Here is an 18,756-nt window from a genome sequence, read left to right on the forward strand (position 1 = left end):
ACTCAGCCCAGTTGACCTCTTCTCAATTCCAACTCAAAGTTCTCTTTGTAGGGTCTGCCACAAGGTACCTCCAGGTCCTGTGTATGTCAGTTGCTGCAGAAATGGATTTGGAAGATGGAGGAGAGATGCCCGAGCAACAGGATCCCAAGTCTAACTAGACACCATCTGGAATCCTGATGTGGAAAGCAGGGGTTTCTGGTCTACTGGCTAGAGCTAAGGAAGTTGAAAAGGAAAGCTCACTTCTTTGGAGGCACCTGTCCAGAAGCCTGGCCTAGGCAGCTGCAACCTTTGAACTTACTTTTTGAAATGAAAAGTAATTTATTTGTTTTGCTACATACTGTTCCAGACTTTTAAAGGGGACAATAAAGGAGACTGTGGGGAGGAGCACGTCAGGTGTGGGCTTGGTTGTTTTAGAAGCACCTGAGTGTGCCTACCTACTCCTCTTTTAAAAGGGCCCACAATGCTCCCATTTCCTGTCTCCTTTAGAGAGACATGAAACTATCACAGGTGCTGGATGACAATAAAAAGTTATGTTCCTAAAGTCTGAGTGGCTTCATTTTACATAGTATCTCTAGGACAGCTCCCATTAGCCTAGAAACACAAAGACTAAAATCAATCTTATGCTTTAAAGTATATCCATCTTTTCTCTCTCAAGCTAGCTGCTGAAGGCTGACAAACCAGGCTCTACACAAAGGCAGACAACGGAACACTTAAACTGCTCTAGTGAAATGCTGGATTGTTACATAAAAATGCCATGAACTTCCTTTTTGAGACAGGATCTTGCTCTGTAGCCAAGGCTGGAGTATAGCAGCATGATCTTGGCTCATTGCAGCCTCAACCTCCTGGGCTTAAGCTGTCCTCCCACCTCAGCCTCCCAGGTAGCTGGGACTGTGGGCAAGCACCACCATGCTCAGCTAACTTTTTAGCAGAGACGAGGTCTCGCCATGTTGCCCAGGCTGGTCTCAAATTCCTGGACTCAAGTGATCTACCCACCTCAGCCTCCCAAAGTGTGGAGATTATAGGTGTGAGCCACTTTGCCCAGCCTGGAACTTTCATTCTTAATTATCACTAAGAATTTGCACACATCTACTTCTTGAAATTTTTAAAGTAATCTTGGGATCAAGAAGTGCGGTTACTATATTTAGACACAATCTCAACATTCAACTTATCAGCCACACCTCTAGACTGCAATCCGAATGTGCATAGAACAACACATGCATGGGTTGGAAGTTTAAATTGTTTTTTTTTTTTTTTTTTTTTGAGAAGGAGTCTCACTCTCTTGCCCAGGCTGGAGTGCAGTGGCGCAATCTCGGCTCACTGCAAGCTCTGCCTCCCGGGTTCACGCCATTCTTCTGCCTCAGCCTCCCGAATAGCTGGGACTACAGGCACCCGCCACCATGCCCGGCTAATTTTTTGTATTTTTTTTTTAGTAGAGACGGGGTTTCACCATGTTAGCCAGGATGGTCTCGATCTGCTGACCTCATGATCCGCCCGCCTCGGCCTCCCAAAAGTGCTGGGATTACAGGCGTGAGCCACTGCACCCGGCCTCTTTTTTTTTTTTTGAGACAGAATCTCACTCTGTTGCCCAGGCTGGAGTGCAATGGCTTGATCTTGGTTTACTGCAACCTCTGCCTGCCAGGTTCAAGTGATTCTCCTGCCTCAACTGCTCAAGTAGCTGGAACTACAGGTGCGCATCACCACAACTGGCTAATTTTTGTATTTTTAGTAGAGACAGGGTTTCACTATGTTGGCCAGGCTGGTCTCAAACTCCTGACCTCAGGTGATCCACCCACCTCAGCCTCCCAAAGTGCTGGGATTACAGGCGTGAGCAACCATGCCTGGGTGGAAGTTTAAACCCTTAATGCCAGGTTAAAACATTATATTTTCCAAGGCCATGGGCCAGCAAAAGCAATCATGACCCACTCTATTATTCAGTTTTCTTTTTTTTTGAGACAGTCTCCCTCTATTGCCCAGGCTGGAGTGCGGTGGTGCAATCTTGGCTCACTGCAACCTCTGCCTCCCAGGTTCAAGCAATTCTCCTGCCTCAGCCTCCCGAGTAGCTGGGACTACAGGTGTGCACCACCATGTGTGGTGTTTTTGTAAAACAGTAGAGATGGGGTTTCCCCATGTTGGCCAGGCTGGTCTCAAACTCCTGACCTCAGGTGACCCGCCCACCTCGGCCTCCCAAAATGCTGGGTATTCTTCAGTTTCTGAAGCACACACTCATTTCCCTGTTCAATAAGTCTCAGGAAGCAGCATGTAGTACAGAGGTTTACTAACTCTGAGAATGGGAAGATCACTTGGCTACCCAGTGCTCTCTTATAAACATGAGTATAAGAGTGTTTCATGAAATCCGTTTTTAAAATGAACATCTCTGTGTGCCACAGTTCCTAGGACTGGGGCAAGGACACAGTGTGAAGTCTTGTTTTGAGGATGAGTCTCTGAAGAGACAGAGTTCCTGCCAGAATGCACATGGAACATAAGTCAGCCAAGCGTGTCCTGCCAGGGATACTTTGACTTTGGTTTGCTGCTGCTGCTAGGGATATTGGGAGGGTTATTCTTTCCAGGTTGTAGGAGAGGGTTGTGGGTAAAGGTCTGTCGTAAGGGACCTGAGGGGAGAAGAGAAAACAAATTTCAATGAAGAACAGAAAGGAAGAAACAAAAGACAGAATTTGGCCTGAAAGGACTATTTACCCCGGGCTGCTAGCTCCAACTGATTCTGCATGCGTTGTTCACGCTCTCGCAGCTGACGCGTCATTTCAGCATTTTTCCAGCCTGTGTAAAGAGAAGCAAGAGAGTCAGTTGCATTCCTATTTTTAGACCCCTTTCCCTAGTCCTGTTTCACAGAGGATGAGCCCTTACCTTTTTTGAAGCTCTCTAGGAAGCCTTCCCGTGGAGGTAATTTGTCAGGGCCATGTACAACACGCTGGGGGATTTTAAGTACAGTGCGTACTGCTGGAATCCGGAGACAGGATACTTGGGCCAGGGAAAACAAATTGGAGGAGAGCCAGTACATAAACACTGCCTGGGTGAGAACACAGAGAAGGGACTCAGAAGCTGTATCCCTGGTCAGCTTGCTAGGTGGCTAGGCTAGGCGGAAGGCCTTGGAGCCAGCCCATAAGGCATTACATACCGTGGGGAAATGCATGGTTATGGGCAAGGTTATCAGGGGCATCACTCTGATCACATTTCTCATCCACTGAAGGTCAGAACTTTGCACACCTGTCTCAGCACCTAGCTGCCAAAAGAAGTGGGGTGGAAAAGTCGGGAAAGCTGTCAGTTTCAGTGAATCTGTCTCTAATCTCTTACCCATCAACTCTTTCTCCAGCAAGTGAAGGATGACCATTCTGTACAACTACTTTACCCTCCAATCCCAGTTCACTTTGCAGGCCTGGCACTTGGCCAATCTGGGCTTACCTCAAGGACAGCCCACATTGTAGCAGTGACTGCCAGTGGTAATATGTAGATGGGATCGGATACCGTGAGATCCTGGAACCACCAGAGGCCACCTGTCTGCAGGCTGGGCACAGGAAGGTTGGCCATCTCTCTCAAAGCAATGAAGAAGGAGATGAAGATTGGGGCCTGTTACATAAGATAAACTGTCAGCATGCTTTACCAGAGGGAACATTTTCATCACCCCACTAAAGCCATGTATAATCCACCACCACCTGTTTTTTGGGGGACCTGGGGCACATGAAACACAGAGAGGAAATTTGATGGGTACTGGATGAAATAAGGAAGGAAATGTTTTTGCTCACCTGAGTCACAGGGAGAATGAGAGGTTTAAAGAGTTTAATACCATGTTTTTTCTGGTAAAATGCCATCTCCGAGGAAGCCTTGTAATCTGTGAGGTGAGGGGAAATTAATGGTTGTGGTAACAGTTATATCAGTGGAGGTGAACATCCTCATCATCTACCTGGCCTGTGAAATTTCTAACCAACCCTCGCCGACTGGGAGTATTAGGCCCAAGAAACAGATAAACCTTTAGAACTTTCCCGACTGTGGCAACTTCTGATTTACATTGTTCCTTTCCCCCAGCAGAATGTAAGGAAAAGTGCAAATGTGGTCTTCTCCCACGCTCATTCTGCAACTGACTCACACTCAGTATGGTCTCCTGCCAACTTGGCCTCTCTGATTCGACTGGAAAACTTCTGGATCTCTGGCAAGTGATTGTGGATCCTGGCTGCCTCTCGCTGGCCCGTCACGATGAGAGGAAATATCAGGCAGCGGGCAAAGACTGTACCTGGAAAATACAAACTAGGATTGGAGTGAAATTAAAGCAGTTCTGCAGCAAGAAGGTTGAAGGTTTTTAGGTCCTTACGAAAGGGTCTTATTCTTCCCTTGTCCATTCTGTGACTCATGCCTAAGAGGCCCAGAAATAAGGTCAGGGGTATGAATTAGTTGCTTTAAGCCTCAGTTCTCTGGCACCACAAAAGTATGGCATTAACTTCTCTAAGCAGATGATTAGGAATCCTGTTTGATCCCTCAAACAAAAAGCTGACAGGAGCACTTTTCTAGATCAATAGCTTCCAAACTTTTCTGTGATCAAAAGAGCCTCCCCCTGCTCCATCAAACTGTAAATGTAGCCCCAATGTACAAAAAAAAAAAAAAAAAAAAAAAAAAAAAAAAAAAAAAAAAAGCTGCCCTGAGCAAAAGAAAAGCCTGGCTGCAGAATTGCTTATGTGGTGGCCTTCCCCTTGCTCAGATGTTCCTTTACAAAACTCTGGGGCTTCCAGGAATGAAGTTTGGAAGCCATTGTTCTAGAAATCCCTGGAGTAGGAAATAATCTGGTGGCCTACTGCTTTAGCTCCTTCATATTTTTTTTCTCACACTTCATGTTTCCTGGTCATTCCAACAAATATGAGACTAGGTTATAGGTTTAGCTTTATCAACATTATGATGAATGATACGGAGTAGAAAGAGAAGGGAGCTAAGGATAGAACCCAGACTACTGGCACCGAAGCGGTAGGTAAGATAATTTGGAGATGTGAAAGTATGGTCAGAAAGACAGGGAGAAAAATCAGGAAAGGTTATCATAAAAGCCAAAGGATTGACTTTATTTTTTATTTTTTTTGAACGGAGTCTTGCTCTGTTGCTCAGGCTGGAGTGCAGTGGTGCGATCTCGGCTCACTTCAACCTCTGCTTCCCAGGTTCAAGCGACTCTCCAGCCTCAGCCTCCTGAATAGCTGGGACTACAGGCGCCCGCCACCATGCCTCGCTAATTTTTGTATTTCTAGTAGGGACGGGGTTTCACCATATTGGCCAGGCTGGTCTCAAACTCCTGACCTTGTGATCTGCCTGCCTCGGCCTCCCAAAGTGCTGGGATTACAGGCGTGAGCCACCATGCCTGGGAAAGGATTGATTTTAAGGTCTAAAGTGTCTAACGCAGAAAGACCAAGTATAATAAAAGTGGGTTTAGCAATTATGTTACTGGCAGTTTGAATGAGGTGGTATGAGTAAAAGCCAGACGGCTGAGGGAGTAAATGGAAAGAAGTAGGCTAATTGGATGCAGAGCAATCTTTTAAGTAATAGCTATCAAAAGAATGAAACCCAGTCATCTGTGACAACGTGGATGAAACTGGAGATCACTATGTTAAGTGAAATAAGGCAAGCACAGAAAGACGAACATTGCCATGTTCTCACTTATTTGTGAGATCTAGAAATCAAAACAAATGAAATCATGGGCAAAGAGTAGAAGGAAGGTTACCAGAGGCTGGGAAGGGTAGTCAGGTTGGGAATAGTTAATGGGTAAAAAAAAATTAGAAAGAATAAGATCTACTATTTGATTGCACAACAGGGTGACTATAGTCAATAATAATATTTTTAAATAAAGAATGTAAAAATTAGCCAGGTGTGGTGGCACACCTGTAGTCCCAGCTACTCGAGAGGCTGAGACATGAGAATCGCTTGAACCTGAGAGGTGGAGGTTGCAGTGAGCTGAGACTGCACCACTGCACTCCAGCCTGGGTGACAGAGCAAGACTCCGTTTAAAAAATAAATAAATAAATAAAATAAAAAGTGTAATTGGATTGTTTGTAACTTAAAGGATAAATGCTTGAGGGGATGGATATCTCATTCTCCATAATGTGATTATTACACCTTGCATGCCTGTATCAAAACATCTCATGTAGCCCATAAATATATACACCTACTAGGTACCCACAAAAATTAACAACAACAACAAAATAAGTAACAGCCATCAAAGGAAGAAGAAAGATAGGGTAGTAGGTGAAGGGGAACTAAGGATGAAGGGAAGAAATCTTCCCCCAGGTAACACATGGGTCTGCGTGAGCATGTTTACATGTTCAGGGTAGGGCAGTAAGGAGGGAAATGTTGAAGACACAGGGGAGAGAAGAGATAATTGATAGAGCAACGTGGCAGAGAGACACATAATTCAAAGCAGAGTTTTAGCTTTACAAAAGCAATGCAAGTGGCTTCCCAATTTAGGGGTTTAAGTGCCTGACCTGAGCCTCTGTTCTAAACCAGGATAGCTTCATGACTGTTAATAAGGTACCCTGACTCTAACCCCATGTTTGTATTCAAATATCTATACTTCTTGAATCCCAGATGATCTGGTGGTTTTGTAATGCTCTTTAAGAAATATAGGCAGAGTGCATCTAGGTATCATGAACCTCTATCGCTCATTTGAAATCATCTGCTCTTCTGAACCCAGAGCTTCTGCAACTACTTCCTGAATCCATTCAAAGAACTGCCATCTATGAGGTTCTATCCCTAACCCATGTCCAGGGTATATTTCCCTTACATGCAGCAATGGCCCCCCACCAAGGTAGGCCCAGGTCAACATGCATAAATTCCAGTAAATTCTGGATCAGTCCCACTGGGGTGTATGACCCCAGCCCCAGTTCAGCGAAGCTCTGCTCTGCAGCAGCTTGGACGACATCTGCAGTCTCTCCAGAAGCCACCTCAGGTACTGCTGTGGGTGAGGGAGTTGCAGCAACAACAGGAGGGGCCTGAACCTGTGTGAAAGAAAGCCTTGTATGATATTTATTCAGTAGTGAACACAAAGAAAGTGAGACCTTCTTATAATAACCAGTACTGGGTTCTGTTCTATTTCTTGTTCTTCCAGGTTAGCCTAGTGTCCGCAGAATTCAAGCTTAAAAAGGACATCTCATTTTTATCAACAGGTAGGAAGAGAAGTCACTTTGAGTAAGATTCCATGACTTCCCTTCATGCTAGGAAGTTATTTCTTTTATCACTATTTCCCAAACTTCAGCCATATGAATACTACTATCCTGATTTTTGCCATATATTAACATGAAACAATTGCTTTTCTTTAAAACAGCTCAGCAAACCAAATATAACATCTCTCCTGTTGTACTTACAATCATTTCCCCACTGAATTGAAAATCCAACCCAAGCAGAGGTGCTATCATTTTGGAAAGCTGTGTGGAGCGTGGACAAGAACTCTGCTCCATATTCCCCCTGCTCCCAAACAAAACAAAATATGAAGCCAACCAGGAAACACCACTCCTAATACTGCAGGAACGAAAGGCCTCTTACCTGGACTTCTGCAAACGAGATGGCAGAGGTACTGAGGCTGCGGGGGCCAGAAGCCGCAAGGAAGAGGTAGTGTGGGCGACAGCAGCACCGGGCTGCTGGGAATAGGAGCCGTGCGGTCAGCAGTTTCCCGAGCCATTGCGAGGACCCTGAGACGCTGTGGACCTGAGCGTGTAAAAGGATGATGAAGCCCCTTTACCGGGAGCAGAAGTCCTCGCGTGGGGGCAAAGGGTATTCACTATGCTAACTCCCCAAGAAGCAAGCAGCCCGGCCACTACAGGTGAGGACATTGCTATCACCGCGCGCAGACCGCTAGCCCGAAGGCATGCAGCTGGTGGTGCCTGCAGAGCGAAGCTCGAACGTGGGTTCCCCGCATCTCAGTTATCGCAGACCCACATCGGAGGGCCCTGAGAACGAGGCCGTGGTGCTTTCGCCAGGGGCGAAGCCAATTCCAGAAGCTGACACGGGGCTGCTAGGCCCACAGTGTCGGGGACTAACCCTGGCGCGTCCTCACGTGACCCGAGGTCATGACATTCAGGTACCGGTGAGCAGGTCAGCATCCGCTCATACCCCTAGCACGAGCTGTCCTAGGGCCTGGTTCACTGAGTCAGGGCAGCATCCCGGTGCTCAGCCCCGGGGCATCCTTACCCGACGCCCGGACTGTAGCAGGCGCAGAAGCTCCCGGCGTCCGCACATCAGTCCCATCGCCATTTTGCCCGGAAGAGGACTTGCTTTTGCGCCTGCGCATTAAGAACCACAACCCCCCAGCGAGAGGAAGCGCTTTTGGAAGCGGGCATGAAGCCAGAGTTGTCGCCGCAGATCAGGTGGTAAAAGAGAACGGAGCTTGGCGGCCATATTTGAAGTGGGTAAAAATCTGTAAAGCCACGTTACCATGAGCACGCAGAGAGCCTTTTCTGGAGATTGAAAGGAAGTTGAAGAGCTGGGTTAGCTATCATCGTAAGCTATCATCGTTAGTGATGGCGTAAACCTGGGTAATTTTCCTCTAATGTCGCGATTGTCCTCTGATTTGTCTGTTTAAAAATAGCCTCAGAAAAGTCTTGGCTGTACTTGCAGAGGATTTTTCCTACTCAATGATGTTCGATTCTTTTGATTCTTATTGCTAGGTAATATTGTAATCGCAGGTCCAATGAAATTTGAGGGTAGTCTAGAGTCTGACAGAGATTAAGAGAAGGCAGCTTCTAGGAAATATTTTCCTCCCAGATAAAAGGACAAAGCTTCCAGAGGAGACTTCACCTTTCCATTTTTTCTTCTGTAAGTGGGGTGGTGTGAGGACTGACCATGAGGGGACAAGTTTCGAGATGAAAAGTCCACATGCAGGCCGGGCGCGGTGGCTCAGGCCTGTAATCCCAGGACTTTGGGAGGCCGAGGCGGGTGGATCACGAGGTCAGGAGATCGAGACCATCCTGGCCAACATGGTGAAACCCCGTCTCTACTAAAAATACAAAAATTAGCCGGGCGTGGTGGCGGGCACCTGTCATCCCAGCTACTCGGGAGGCTGAGGCAGGAGAATCACTTGAACCCGGGAGGCAGAGGTTGCAGTGGATTGTGCCACTGCACTCCAGCCTGGTGACGGAGTCAGAGCGAGACTCTGTCTCAAAAAAAAAAAAAAAAAGAAAAACTCACGTGCTGAAGATGGTTGAGGGCAAAGATAGAAAACACCCAAATACTTGATGATATCATTGAGCTGCTGTACCATGCTTGGAACTGCCTATTTCCAGACTTTGTTGTGTAAGATAATTAAAGGTCTTGGACGGGTGCAGTGGCTCATACCTGTAATCTCATCACTTTGGGAGGCTGAGGTGGGTGGATCACTAGGTCAAGAGATCGAGACCAGCCTGGCCAACATGGTGAAATCCTGTCTCTACTAAAAATACAAAAAACAAAAAAACAAAATAACTAGCCAGGCGTGGTGGTGCGTACCTGTAGTCCCAGCTACTAGGGAGGCTGAGGCAGGAGAATCACTTGAATCCCGGAGGTGGAGGTTGCAGTGAGCCAAGGTGGAGCCACTGCACTCCAGCCTGGGCGACAGACACCATCTCAAAAAAAAAAAAAAAAAAAAAAAAAGATAATTAAAGGTCTTTACTGTTTAGACTCTAAGTCTGTTGCTTGGGTGTTCTGTTTCTTGAAGTTAAAAGCATTCATCTCCAGGGAAAAAGGTTACTGCTCAGAAAGGTGGAGCTGATTATGTTTGAACCCTTACGAAGTCTTAATATGCAGATTACTTTCTAAACAACAAACTATAGTTTCAGAAAGATACAATAACCTGAAATTATTTCAGTGACTGCTAATTTGGGACGATTATGAATGTACCTGACAGATATGGCAAAAATAGGAGGCAAAGAAATATAATACTGATTTAGTAATAATTAGTGGTATGAGCTAACACTTGCATATGTTGGATGCTATTGTAAACATCAACAGATTTTTGATATGGAAACTTACTGATTTTTTTTTGAGATTACTTTTAAAACTCAATACAATTAGAAGTAATTACAAATATATAGCTACAGAGCACTTGGCAGGGTGACTATCTTATGGTACACTGCTACTTTGTTGGCCCCAAATGAACCAGGCTTCCCAATATTTGCACCTTTAGGAGTTCTCTTCTCTTGAGTCTGATTGGCCCTGTAACTTGCTTTAATCAATAGTAGAATGCGTTGGAAGTGATGTTGTGCCAGTTTGGGACTATGCCTTAAGAAGGCCTGATAGCTTCTGCTTTTGCATTCAGGGGGAAGCCAGCTACTGTGTTAGAAGTTTGACTTCTCAGACTTACTGCCTGTGAAAAGCCCAACCAACCACTTGGGCCAACGGCCTCAGTTGAACCCCCAGCCAGCAGTCAACACCAACTTTTGCCAGCCACGTGAAGAAGGCCATTTAAAAAGTGGATTCTCCAGCCCACTGGAGCCACCTCAGGTGACTTCGTGTGGAGCAAAGAAAGGCTATTTGAGCCCACATTGCAAAATTACAAGCAAATAAATAAAATTACTGTGGTTTTAAGCCACTAAGTTGTTGTTCAATAATAGATAGCTGAAATGTACAGGCAAACTTGGAAGATACTGTGGGTTGGGTTCCAGACCACTACAATAAAGCCAATATCATAATAAAGTGAGTCACAGGGATTTTTTTGTTTTGCAGTGCATATAAAAGTTATGTTGGGCTGGCATGGTGGCTCAGGCCTGTAATCTCAGCACTTTGGGAGGCTGAGGCAGGTGGATTGCTTGAGCTCAGGAGTTTGAGACCAACCTGGGTAACATGGTAAGACCCCATCTCTTAAAAAAAAAAAAATACTAGGCCGGGTGTGGTGGCTCATGCCTGTAATCCCAGCACTTTGGGAGGCCGAGGTGGGCGGATCACTTGAGGTCAGGAGTTTGAGACCAGCCTGGCCAACATGGCGAAACCCATCTTTATTAAAAATACAAAAATTAGCCAAGCGTGGTGGTGAGCACCTGTAATCCCAGCTACTTGGGAGGTTGAGACAGGAGAATTGCTTGAACCAGGGAGGTGGAGGTTGCAGTGAGCAGAGACTGTGCCATTGCACTCCAGCCTGGGCAACAGGAGCAAAACTCCATCTCAAAAAAACAAAAAGAAAAAGTTATGTTTACACTATACTGCAGTCTCTTAAGTGTGCAATAACATGTTTAAAAAAAATGTACATACCTTAATTTGAAAATATTTTATTGGCTAAAAATGTTGATGATCATCTGAGCCTTCAGCAAGTCATATTTTTACTGGTGGAGGGTCTTGCCTTGATGTTTGTTGACTATCAGGGTGGTGGTTGCTGAAGGTTGGGGTGGCCTAAAATAAGACAATGAAGTTTGCTGCATCAATTGACTGTGCCTTTCATGAAAGATTTCTCTATAGCATGTGATGCTGTTTGATAGGATTTTACCCGCGGTAGAACATCTTTCAAAATTGGAGTTAGTCATCTCAAACCCTGCTGCTGCTTTGTCAATTAAGTTTATATGATATTTTAAATCTTTTGTTGTCATTTCAACAATGTTCATAGCATCTTCACCAGGAGTAGATTTCATCTCAAGAAACCACTTTGTTTGTCTAGAAGAAGCAACTCCTCATCTGTTAAAGTTTTATCATGAGATTGTAGCAATTCAGTCACATCTTCAGACTCCACTTCCAATTCTAGTTCTCTTGCTATTTCTACCACATCTGCAGTTACATCCCTCCATGAGGTCTTAGACTCCTCAACATCAACCATGAGGGTTGGAATCAACTTCTTCTAAACTCCTGTTAATGTTGATATTTTCACCTCCTCCCATGAATCACAAATGCTGTTAATGGCATCTAGAATGGTGAATCCTTTCCAAAAGGTTTTCAATTGACTTTGTCCAGATCCATCATAGGAATTGCTATCTATGGCCACCATAGCTTTACAAAATATATTTCTTTTTTTTTGAGATGGAGTCTCGCTCAGTCACCCAGGCTAGAGTGCAATGGCGCGATCTCAGCTCACTGCAAGCTCTGCCTCCCGGGTTCACGCCATTCTCTGGCCTCAGCCTCCTGATTAGCTGGGACTACAGGTGCCCACCACCATGCCCGGCTAATTTTTTTTATATTTTTATTAGAGACGGGGTTTCACCTTGTTGGCCAGGATGGTCTCGATCTCCTGACCTTGTGATCCACCCATCTCGGCCTCCCAAAGTGCTGGGATTACAGGAGTGAGCCACCGTGCCCGGCCTACAAAATATATTTCTTAAATAATAGACTTGAAAGTCAAAAGTACTTCTTGATCCACTGGCTATGGAAAAGATTTTGTGTTAGCAGGCATGAAAACAACATTAATCTCCTTGTACATCTCGATCAGAGCTATAGGGTGACAACGTGCACTGTCAGTGATCAGTAATTTTTTTTTTTCTAATGGAGACAGTCTTGCTGTGTTGCCTAGACTGGTCTCGAACTCCTGGCCTCAAGTGATTTTCCTGCCTTCACCTCCTTAAATGTTGGGGTTACAGGCATGAGCCACTGTGCCCAGCCTGCAATAATATTTTGATAGGAATCTTTTTTTCTGAGGGTAGGTATCAATAGTGAGCTTAAAATATTCAGCAAACTGTGGGTAAACAGATATGCTGTCATCCAGGCTTTGTTGTTCCCTTTGTAGGACACAGGCAGAGTAGATTTTGCATATTTTTTTTTTTTTTTTTAAGAGACAAGATCTCTGTCTGTTGCCCAGACTGGAATGCAGTGGTGTGATCATGGCTCACTGTAGCCTTGACCTCCCAGGTTCAGGTGATCTTCCTGCCTCAGGTTCCTGAGTAGCTGAGACTACAGGTGAAACTAATTTTTGTGTTTTTTTTTGTAGAGATAGGGTTTTACCATGTTGCCCAGGCTGGTCTCAAACTCCTGGGCTCCAGTGATCTACACAGCTACCTTGGTGTGTCCCAAAGTGTTGGGGGTTACAGGTGTGAGCCAGCATGCCTGTCATGACAGTTTTTTTTTTTTTAAAGCACTTTAAATATATTATCCCACTGCCTTCTGGCATCCAAAGTTTCTGCTGAGAAAATGGCCAATAGTCTTTTTTTTTTTTTTTTTTCCAGAGTGACTGGACTTAGCTGATAGTGTTATTGAGGATCACTTGTACATTATGAGTTGCATCTCTCTTGCTACTGTCAAGATTCTCTATCTTTCAACAGTTTGATTATAATGTGTCTCAGTGTGAGTCTCTTTGGATTTATTTTACTTGGAGTTTATTGAGATTCTTGGATTTGTAGATTAGTGTCTTTCATCAAATTTGGGAAATTTTCAGCCATTTCTTCAAATAATCTTTTTGCCTCTTTATCTCCTCTTTGGGAATTGTAATGCATATGTTGGTCTACTTAATGGTATTCCACAAGTTCCTTGGTCTCTGTCCACTTTTCTATTTTTTTTTTTTTTGAGACAGAGCCTCACTCTGTTGCCCAGGCTAGAGTGCAGTGACACAGTCTTGGCTCATTGCAACCTCTGCCTCCCAGGTTCAAGCAATTTTCCTGCCTCAGCCTTCTGAGTAGTTGGGATTGCAGGCACTCATCACCATGCCTAGCTAATTTTTGTATTTTTAGCAGAGATGAGGTTTTACCATGTTGGCCAGGCTGTTTTCGAACTCCTGACCTCAAGTGATCCACCCGCCTTGACCTCCTAAAGTGCTGGGATTACAGGCATGAGCCACCTCACTCGGCCTATCCATTTTTCTTTATTTATTTTTCTTTATGCTCCTCAGATTTGGAAATTTCAATTGTCATATTTTCAAGTTCACTGATTCTTGTGTGTTTGAGCTCCTCTAGTGAATTTTCATTTCAGTTATTGTGTCTTCCAGCTATAGAATTTCTGTTTAGCTCCTTTTTACAATTTTTGTCCTTTTCTTGGTATTCTAATTTTGGTAATATACCATTTTCCTGATTTCCTTTAGTTTTTTGTCCATGTTTTCTTTTAGCTCTTTGAGCAAATTTAAGATAATTGTTTTAAAGTCTTTGGTAAGTCTAATGTCTGGGTGTCCTCAGAAATGGTTTCTGCCAATTAATTTTACTCCTTTGAATGTGCCATGTTTTCCTTTTTCTTTGTATGCCTTGTAATTTTTGTAGTTTTTGTTGAAAATTAGACATTTGAAAAAACAGCTAACTCCCCTAGTCTTTGCAGGTTGGCTCTATACCCGTACAGTTCTTCAACACTGAGCAAGGCTTGCTTTGAGCCTAGGGATCAGCTGAGGTCAAGGCTTAAGGTCTTTTCGGGCTTTTCTGACCAAGTGTCTTACCTGGGCATGTGTAACTTCCCAATTTCCCCATATACATGGCTGCTTTTGAATGTCTTATTTCCTAAAGAGTCTCAGTCCAGTTTCTCCTGGGGCCTTACATGGTCTACTGTATGTATCCACCCATAGTCTTTTACTCCACATGTCAGTGGGTCTGTAGTCTCCTTGCAGCTTTCATGAGCAATGCCTACTGCTTTTCTGAGACCTGAGGCCAGTCCTTTATGAACCCCCCATATGTGCACAATAATTTGCAAAAAGCTCTGCTCTTCTCCCTTCCATTTAAGGGAGGGAACTTGGAATTAGGCTGCTGCATCTTCCAGACTAAGAGCACTGCCACATCAGGGAGGAGAAGGGGACAAGGGCAAATAAAGACACCACAAAACTTTCTTAACATTTTGAAGGTGGGCTTTCACTTGGTTACTGTAAACTTTTAACTGTTTTTTGGAGCTCTTACAGGTTAGTTCAGCTCATTTCTGGTTGTTTTATGAAGTTTCTGTTGGATAATGAAAGCTTGGAGCTTTGTCATCCACCATTTTGCTGACATCACATGAGCATCCATCTTAATAAGAGAAGAAAAGAGCACATTGGACCTTAAGTAAGTATAAGAAAAGAAATAGAAAGTCAAGAGAAGAGGCCGGGCACGGTGGCTCACACCTGTAATCCCAGCACTTTGGGAGGCTGAGGTGGGCAGATCACCGGAGGTCGGGAGTTCAAGACCAGCCTGACCAACATGGAGAAACCCCGTCTCTACTAAAAATACAAAATTAGCTGGGCGTGGTGGCGCATGCATGTAATCCCAGCTACTCAGGAGGCTGAGGCAGGAGAATCGCTTGAACCTGGGAGATGGAGGTTACAGTGAGCCGAGATCACACCATTGCACTCCAGCCTGGGCAACAGGAGTGAAACTCCATCTCAAAAAAAAAAAAAAAAGACCAGGAGTTCAAGACTAGCCTGGGCAACATAGTGAGAGCAGCCTGGCTAACATGGTGAAACCCCATCTCTACTAAAAATACAAAAATTAGCTAGGCATGGTGGCCGGCGCCTGTAATCCCAGCTACATGGGAGGCTGAGGCAGGAGAATTTCTTGAACCCGGGAGGCAGAGGTTGCAGTGAGCTGAGATCGTGCCTTGCACTCCAGCTGGGGCGACAGGAGCAAGACTCCATCTCAAAAAAAAAAAAAAATAATAATCTATATTTCGATTATTGTGGTGGTTATGTAGGTGAATACATTTATCAAAACTCAGCAAACTATTCATTTAAATGGGCACATTTTATGTAAGTTATACATGAATAAATTTTATTCATAAGTAAAAAAAACAGTTTACAGAGGCCACTGCCCTGTCAAAATAGTACATTTGTCTTGATTAATTCATATATTTTGAGTGAAAAATTTTAAAAAGTTTATTCTCTGGATAATTACTTTGCTTTTTCACCTGGTATGGACATTTAGTCTTTGGTGCCTTATGAGAGAAATGAATAAAGTGCTTGGGTAGTTCTGATGAGAGAGATTATGTCTAAGAATACATCAGGGATGGTTTCATGGAGGAAACCGTTTTTAATCTTGGCCTTAATTAATAGATACAGAGAAAGAAAGATAAAAATAAAGAAAATAGCATGGCATTCCAGGCAGGATGAACAATAAAGGAAAACAATATTGCCTTTTGCAAAAATACACTGTTTTTTTTTTTTTTGAGGGACTCTGAGTTTTCACTGTTTGTAATATCACATCTCCGTATTAAAGACCTGTGGGTAATTTTCAGTCATTAATTATGCACGGATGATTTCTCCCTATGCAGAATGCAGTTTGTGCTTAATCAGGCAATCTTTTAAAAGATGTAGTCTTTAGGGATTTGCTATTTAAGAAGTGGAACTAGCTACGTTATAATTAAATAATTCCTGCTACAGTACCATGTAAAAGGTCATTCATCATTCAATATTTATTTATTCTACAAAATATTTATCGAGTCCTCATTATATATCTGGTACTATTCTAGGCAATAGAGATACACATAAGTCAATATTTATCCCTCATGGGGCCTAATATTCTTTTTTTGTTTTTTTTTATTATTATACTTTAAGTTCTAGGGTACATGTGCACAATGTGCAGGTTTGTTACACATGTATACATGTGCCATGTTGGTTTGCTGAACCCTAATGGGTTCGTCATTTACATTGGGTATTTCTCCTAATGCTATCCTTCCACCTTCCCCCCACCCCATGACAGGCCCTGGTGTGTGATGTTCCCTGCCCTGTGTCCGAGTGTTCTCATTGTTCAATTCCCACCTATGAGTGAGAACATGCAGTGTTTGGTTTTCTGTCCTTGTGATAGTTTGCTGAGAATGATGGTTTCCAGCTTCATCCATGTCCCTACAGAGGACATGAACTCATCCTTTTTTATGGCTGCATAGTATTCCATGGCGTATATGTGCTACATTTTCTTAATCCAGTCTATCATTGATGGACATTTGGGTTGGTTCCAAGTCTTTGCTATTGTGAACAGTGCCGCAATAAACATATGTGTGCATGTGTCTTTACAGCAGCATGATTTATAATCCTTTGGGTATATACCCAGTAATGGGATGGCTGGGTCAAATGGTATTTCTAGTTCTAGATCCTTGAGGAATCACCACACTGTCTTCCACAATGGTTGAACTAGTTTGCAGTCCCACCAACAGTGTAAAAGTGTTCCTATTTCTCCACATCCTCTCCAGCACCTGTTGTTTCCTGACTTTTTAATAATTGCCATTCTAAGTGGTGTGAGATGGTATCTCATTGTGGTTTTGATTTGCATTTCTCTGATGACCAGTGATGATGAGCATTTTTTCATGTGTTTTTTGGCTGCATAAATGTCTTCTTTTGAGAAGTGTCTGTTCATATCCTTTGACCACTTTTCGATGGGGTTGATTTTTTCTTGTAAATTTGTTTAAGTTCTTTGTAGATTCTGGATATTAGCCCTTTGTCAGATAGGTAGATTGCAAAAATTTTCTCCCGTTCTGTAGGTTGCCTGTTCACTCTGATGGTAGTTTCTTTTGCTGTGCAAAAGCTCTTTAGTTTAATTAGATCCCATTTGTCTATTTTGGCTTTTGTTGCCATTGCTAATATTCTTAAATTATGTTTAATATCAAATATTCTAAGAAATCACTGTAATGAATGTAAAACCACTTTGGGTAGACAGTATGATACCAGTAGTTCTATTTAATCTTCCTTTTAAACAAATATATATTTATTTTAAAACATGGGTTTTTCATGTTTTTTTTTTTTTTGGTTAAAATTTCAGCAATGTGTTTAATACTCCAGGATACCAAAAAACAAAAAAAAAGCTTGAAGAATTTATAGTCTAGATATGGAGAAAATACCTATATATGACATGATTAAAGTACTTTTAAGTAGAGTGTGTAATGAAGTTTGAGGTAACAAAATACAGGGTAACTGTGAGGGTGAAATTGACATGGGGTCACAACAGTCAGGGGACATTTATGAAGGAGGAGTGTTGGTGAGATTTTGGTTGGTGCTTCCAAGCAGAGGGAGCAAGACAGCAGGCCTGGAAGCAGTGATGAGTGGGGTATGTGGAGGACACTGTGAAGACTGGCCTGCAATAAAGTTTAATCTGTAATTCCTTTATAAAGATTTCCACATAGGAAATTAATCACAGTTATATTCATAGAGGTTCGTTACAGTGTTATTTAAAATGATGAAAATTGGCCAGACGCGGTGGCTCACGCTTGTAATCCCTGCACTTTGGGAGGCCGAGGCAGGTGGATCACCTGATGTCAGGAGTTTGAGAACAGCCTGACCAATATGGTGAAACCTTGTCTCTAATGAAAATACAAAAATTAGCTGGGTGTGGTGGCATGTGCCTGTAGTCCCAGCTACTCAGGAGGCTGAGACAGGATAATTGCTTGAACCCAGGAGGCGGAGGTTGCTGTGAGCCTAGATCACACCACTGCACTCCAGCCTGGGCAGTAGAGGGAGACTCTGTCTCAAACAAACAAACAAACAAACAAACAAACAAACCTCCAAAAAAGATGAAAATTGGAGGGAAGTGATGACAACTGTGACTGTTGTGTGACACTGATTCCTCTCGTATTCGTACTGGCTGATCCTGAGGTGAGTCAAAAAAAGACAAAAATGTATAAAAATAAAGAAAAATAAATAAAATGGTTAAAAATGGAAACAACTGACATTTTAATCAATAGGGGAATAGAAATGACTTAGGCTGTATTCATTCAATAGAACAATATGTAGCCATTTCAAAACATGTTTTGGATAACAAGGTGGTAAAATGTCCATGATGAAATAAAAATGTTCAGGCCGGGCACGGTGGCTCACGCCTGTAATCCCAGCACTTTGGGAGGCTGAGGCGGATGGATCACGAGGTCAGGAGATCGAGACCATCCTGGCTAACATGGTGAAACCCTGTCTCCACTAAAAACACACAAAAAAATTAGCTGGGCATGGTGGTGGGCATCTGTAGTCCCAGC

At 43.5% G+C, this 18,756-nt stretch overlaps 2 protein-coding genes, 1 long non-coding RNA gene and 1 other non-coding gene across 11 annotated transcripts in view; 3 read left to right on the forward strand and 1 right to left on the reverse strand.

Annotated features, from left to right (window-relative positions):
• The window catches only part of SLC7A7 (solute carrier family 7 member 7), a 55,590-nt gene extending 55,049 nt beyond the window's left edge, over positions 1-541 (forward strand). For all 8 annotated transcript variants that reach the window (XM_055291859.2, XM_063609423.1, XM_063609422.1 and 5 more), the window contains one exon: positions 52-541. In XM_055291859.2, the coding sequence (XP_055147834.1) occupies positions 52-158 (107 nt within the window). In that variant the 3' untranslated portion in view covers positions 159-541. The remainder of the gene's footprint in view (positions 1-51) is intronic.
• Positions 542-2,258: 1,717 nt separating this feature from the next.
• Positions 2,259-8,250, reverse strand: OXA1L (OXA1L mitochondrial inner membrane protein). Its single transcript, XM_055291867.2, has 10 exons — positions 8,167-8,250; positions 7,522-7,683; positions 6,764-6,977; positions 4,100-4,243; positions 3,759-3,844; positions 3,418-3,582; positions 3,134-3,238; positions 2,863-3,025; positions 2,695-2,775; positions 2,259-2,609 (listed from the first exon to the last, which is right to left on the reverse strand). The coding sequence occupies exons 1-10, from the start codon at positions 8,227-8,229 to the stop codon at positions 2,485-2,487; spliced, it is 1,308 nt and encodes a 435-aa protein (XP_055147842.1). The 5' UTR covers positions 8,230-8,250; the 3' UTR covers positions 2,259-2,484.
• Positions 8,251-8,289: 39 nt separating this feature from the next.
• Positions 8,290-10,540, forward strand: LOC134731416 (uncharacterized). Its single transcript, XR_010113645.1, has 2 exons — positions 8,290-8,510; positions 10,268-10,540. It is a non-coding gene; the product is annotated as an uncharacterized lncRNA (long non-coding RNA).
• Positions 10,541-18,311: 7,771 nt separating this feature from the next.
• Positions 18,312-18,380, forward strand: LOC129490910 (small nucleolar RNA SNORD41). The gene has a single exon (XR_008660380.1). It is a non-coding gene; the product is annotated as a small nucleolar RNA SNORD41 (small nucleolar RNA).
• The last annotated feature ends 376 nt before the right edge of the window (positions 18,381-18,756 follow it).

Source organism: Symphalangus syndactylus, chromosome 9 (genome assembly GCF_028878055.3).
Source record: "Symphalangus syndactylus isolate Jambi chromosome 9, NHGRI_mSymSyn1-v2.1_pri, whole genome shotgun sequence".
NCBI classification, from domain to species: Eukaryota; Metazoa; Chordata; class Mammalia; order Primates; family Hylobatidae; genus Symphalangus; species Symphalangus syndactylus.

Coding starts and splice junctions, on each gene's coding strand:
- OXA1L (XM_055291867.2), bottom strand. CDS start 8,229: ATGGCGATGGGACTGATGTGCGGACGCCGGGAGCTTCTGCGCCTGCTA. Junction 6,978..7,521: donor TCTCGTTTGCAGAAGTCCAG/GTAAGAGGCCTT, acceptor TCTTTCACACAG/GTTCAGGCCCCTCCTGTTGT. Junction 3,026..3,133: donor TAACCATGCATTTCCCCACG/GTATGTAATGCC, acceptor GTTCTCACCCAG/GCAGTGTTTATGTACTGGCT.